The sequence below is a fragment of the Phaseolus vulgaris genome, chromosome 1 (assembly GCF_000499845.2).
Source record: "Phaseolus vulgaris cultivar G19833 chromosome 1, P. vulgaris v2.0, whole genome shotgun sequence".
Taxonomy (NCBI): domain Eukaryota; kingdom Viridiplantae; phylum Streptophyta; class Magnoliopsida; order Fabales; family Fabaceae; genus Phaseolus; species Phaseolus vulgaris.
The window spans coordinates 41,145,900-41,149,666 of NC_023759.2; the positions used below are offsets into that span (position 1 = coordinate 41,145,900).

At 32.4% G+C, this 3,767-nt stretch overlaps 1 protein-coding gene across 1 annotated transcript; it reads left to right on the forward strand.

Annotated features, from left to right (window-relative positions):
* The first annotated feature begins 2,222 nt into the window (after window positions 1-2,222).
* LOC137814276 (probable transcriptional regulator RABBIT EARS) lies at window positions 2,223-3,422 on the forward strand. The gene has a single exon (XM_068616909.1). The coding sequence runs from the start codon at window positions 2,427-2,429 to the stop codon at window positions 2,913-2,915; it is 489 nt and encodes a 162-aa protein (XP_068473010.1). The 5' UTR covers window positions 2,223-2,426; the 3' UTR covers window positions 2,916-3,422.
* The last annotated feature ends 345 nt before the right edge of the window (window positions 3,423-3,767 follow it).

Consider the following 3,767-nt stretch of genomic DNA (forward strand, 5'->3'; position numbering starts at 1 on the left):
AAAATTTTATTAATAATATAAACTACTTTAGATACCAATAATTTGTTATTCTATAAAATAGTATCTATTTTAGTCAATATAGTAATAATTATTTTTTATCTTTAAAATTAATTTTTACTTAATGATTTTCTAGTAGTGTTAGGTTGTGGATGTAAACATTTACACATATATTGCTTAATTTTTGTCTATGTAAGATATCGAGTACATACTTGTTGTGCAGGATTTAGTTTCACCAACCACTCTGTTTAGAGTCACTATTGTTGAATTATTCAATGTGCAAGCTAATTGTTGGAAATACATGGTTTAGCCTCAACTTTTGGAACACATTTGGAGGCTCTTTTTAGTCAAAAATTTTGTATACAATTATAAAAAGTTGGAGTACCCCAAATAATCTGATTTTGTTATAAATTTATTTGTTGATAAAAGATGAGACCTTCATTGATAAAGAAAAATTCATGTTATAAATAATTCATTGTCTTTGTTGAGTAAAAATAAAAATCAATATTGATAGGTAGTGTGATTTGTAATAGTATGACAAATTTGAAAACATAGAAAATATGTTGTTTTCAAATAAAGAATTATTGATGCTGAGGAAATTTTGCAAATGGCCCAATTAAAATCTTGGTAGTGGTTGAAATGAAAATTAACAAATTTTTCTTTCTCTTTCTTTGATTGGTCCATGTATCAAATTTTATGTTTAAGATCTCTTGAAAGAATCATTGATTTTTGTTGGGAATCCTTCCTTAATTTGGTGGGAGACCATGACCAATGAATCTTGATAATTGATCCATTGAATATATTTAATGATGGTCATTCCAAAGTCTTGAAATTATATCTTTCTTGAAGACTTTGAAGCTCAACCTATAAAGTTGGAGATAATATTTTTCAGGTATCTTGAAAATGTGACAAACATTGATTATTCATTATCTCTTTATGAAGAAGTCTTCCTCTCCTTCTCTATATAAAGGGAACTTGGGAGGAAAAGAAATGCAAGTAAGGGAGATGAGCAACATAAAGAGAAATGAAAGAATAGATATTCACCATAGTGTGAGATTAAAAATCCTAGTGAGATGCTAGAGAGACATTGTATTCAATTCTTGTTGGATCGGATTGAATGTTATCCTCACAGAGTGAGAAAAACAAATATTGTAATCCTACTTTCATAGTGGAGACATTTTTTGGATTAGGTCCCGTGGGTTTTACTTCTCAAGTGGAGAAAGTTTTCCCATGTTAAAAATTATCGGTGTCATTTTCTATTTTACTCTATTTTCTATTATTTGCTTATTGCTTCTACAAGTGCCCATTTTGTATCTACACCAAAGAAGGAGAAATAGTTCTGATTTACCCAACAATTTTATGGATGTATGATTGTTCTATTTTCTGGCTAAGTGTAAAGTATTTTCTTTTAAGCTATAGCCATTTAGCTGGTCGGGGAAGGTAGTTTTTTGTTAGTAATGCAAGATGCAGTACATGGATAGAAAGGCGTGATATGGTGGTCCAGATTAGAGTGTAAGATGTTGATGCTGCAATCATCTTTGCAAAATTGTACAATTCAATCTCGTACACAGAATTGGGCTTGGACTTTATTCTTATGGATGAGCTAAATAGAAGTGGGGCCTTAAAGGAGGTTTTTTAGGAGTTTAAACATTGTAGTGATCTTAATATGATTGAATATTATATACATATTCTTTGTAGTTTGTGTTTTTTGTACTATTAAATATATATGCATTGCATAAGGTTGTGGTGTAAGTAAGTATATTTGAAATAAAACTTCTTAGCAGTTGGTCCTTTATGTAGTTATTAGTGGAACAGAGTTTTGGAAGAACTTTTCTTATGATATTGATTTTGGAACACAAAAGTATGTAGTTCGCTTGGGTAAGTTTAGTTAGAAGTCTTGTATATTAGACGTTCTCTTTGTAATAGGGTTGGAGCATCCCAAGATTTCCATATTTATTTATTTATTATTTATCGATAAAAAAAATAAGTAGTAGAATATTATGTGATTTTAATTTTAAGAGATAAAACTTTTAAGATATTGAACCTAGGTAGTAAGAAATAAAAAAAAAAAACACAAACAGATTGTCAAATTAATAAAGAAATATACTCAAAGATGAAACGTGTAAAAATACTTATTCATATGTGATATAGAAATATAAAGAGAGAGAGAGATCCAAAGGCCGGCTTGTAGTTGTAGAATACTTCTCTTAGCAAATATCTAAGACTTTTCCACAGATATCACACACCACACTCGCATGACTATTAGTTATAGGTAGGTAATGTCGATGTCCTCATTTTGTTTCTTCCTCAAACCACCTCCACCTCTCCTTTCTATAATAATACCCTCTCTAGGACTCTCTCCATGTCTCATAATATACAATTATTAACTCCTATAACAAATTAGTTAAGTCCATATCTCCCCCTTCACCATGGACTTAAACTACCCACAAGACCATGATCTGGTGGGAACTGGGAGATCCTACGAGTGCATCTTCTGCAAGAGAGGCTTCACCACAGCACAAGCCTTAGGTGGACACATGAACATACACAGAAAAGAAAGGGCCAACAAGACCAAACCCACTTTCCCTCCTCCTCCTTCAACTTCTAACAAACCTGATGGAATCACCAACTATGCAGATCTCGTCTTCCATTCACAAATTCCAACCCACTCCCCTTCTCCTGATGCTAATAGCTTCCGTGATGTTTGTTTTTCAGCCACTGCACTGAGTGTTAGACCTTCCCATGGTGAGGTTTTGTGTGCAGAAAAAAATCAACTGGGACACGTGTTTGTGCAGGATTGGAGGACCAGAAATTTTAGCTTCTACACTAATCCTTTGTGTTTTCATGAAATGAACAAGTTTGAAGACACTGAAGAGAATGGCCTGGATTTGGAGCTGAGGTTGGGTCATCATCCATAGCATGCATATATATATATATATATGCTATGCATCCATCAAGCATGTATAGATATAAAGATATATATTAGATGGGAGGACGTAGTGATCACGAGAGAGAAACTAATTTTGAGCATATAATCGTAATGGGTTATATGATCAAATTAGTTAATTCTCTCACACTTCCATTTTGATATATAGATATAGCATGTATATATGCTGTTTGGGCCCTATATTATGGACATTAGGAAGAGATGGCTTGAACCAGCATGAAGTCAAAGCTTTGGGATTGTTCTAAGTGAGAAACTGAGGTGCCCAGAATTCTTATGAGGAAGGTACTGCTGAAATAAATTTTCTCTTTAAATAATGTCTAGCACTAAATCTCAGTATACAGGGTTCTACACCAGAAGTAGTACTCCTGCAGTTCCTAATTACGTGAATGTTCCTTTTGGTGATGATTTTAAACTTTGTTCAGCTTTGGTACACAAACCTTGCTTGTTACAATAAAAATGAATTAGGTAAGTTCTATTATGCATTGTACTTTTTTAAGAAATCTCTTGGCATATAATCCAAAAACTGTCTGCATAAAAAAATATAAAACAATTTTCTTTGCATTGTTAGAAGACAGGTGATGAATAACGTAACTGCTCCGGCAGGATGAGTATTAGCTCACTAAATCCATATAGAAGAAAACATTATGGTTCAGTTATGTTATGTTATTATAATTCCTAGATATATTGCTGACTAAAACATCATAAGGGGAGTGGATTGTACATCATGAAATTAAATTTCTTTGTTTTACGTGGTATCCAAGCAATAACCAAATGATTTACAAAGTTATGATTCATCTTTACTGTTTCTTTCTTTGCTCAGAAA

Coding starts and splice junctions, on each gene's coding strand:
- LOC137814276 (XM_068616909.1), top strand. CDS start 2,427: ATGGACTTAAACTACCCACAAGACCATGATCTGGTGGGAACTGGGAGA.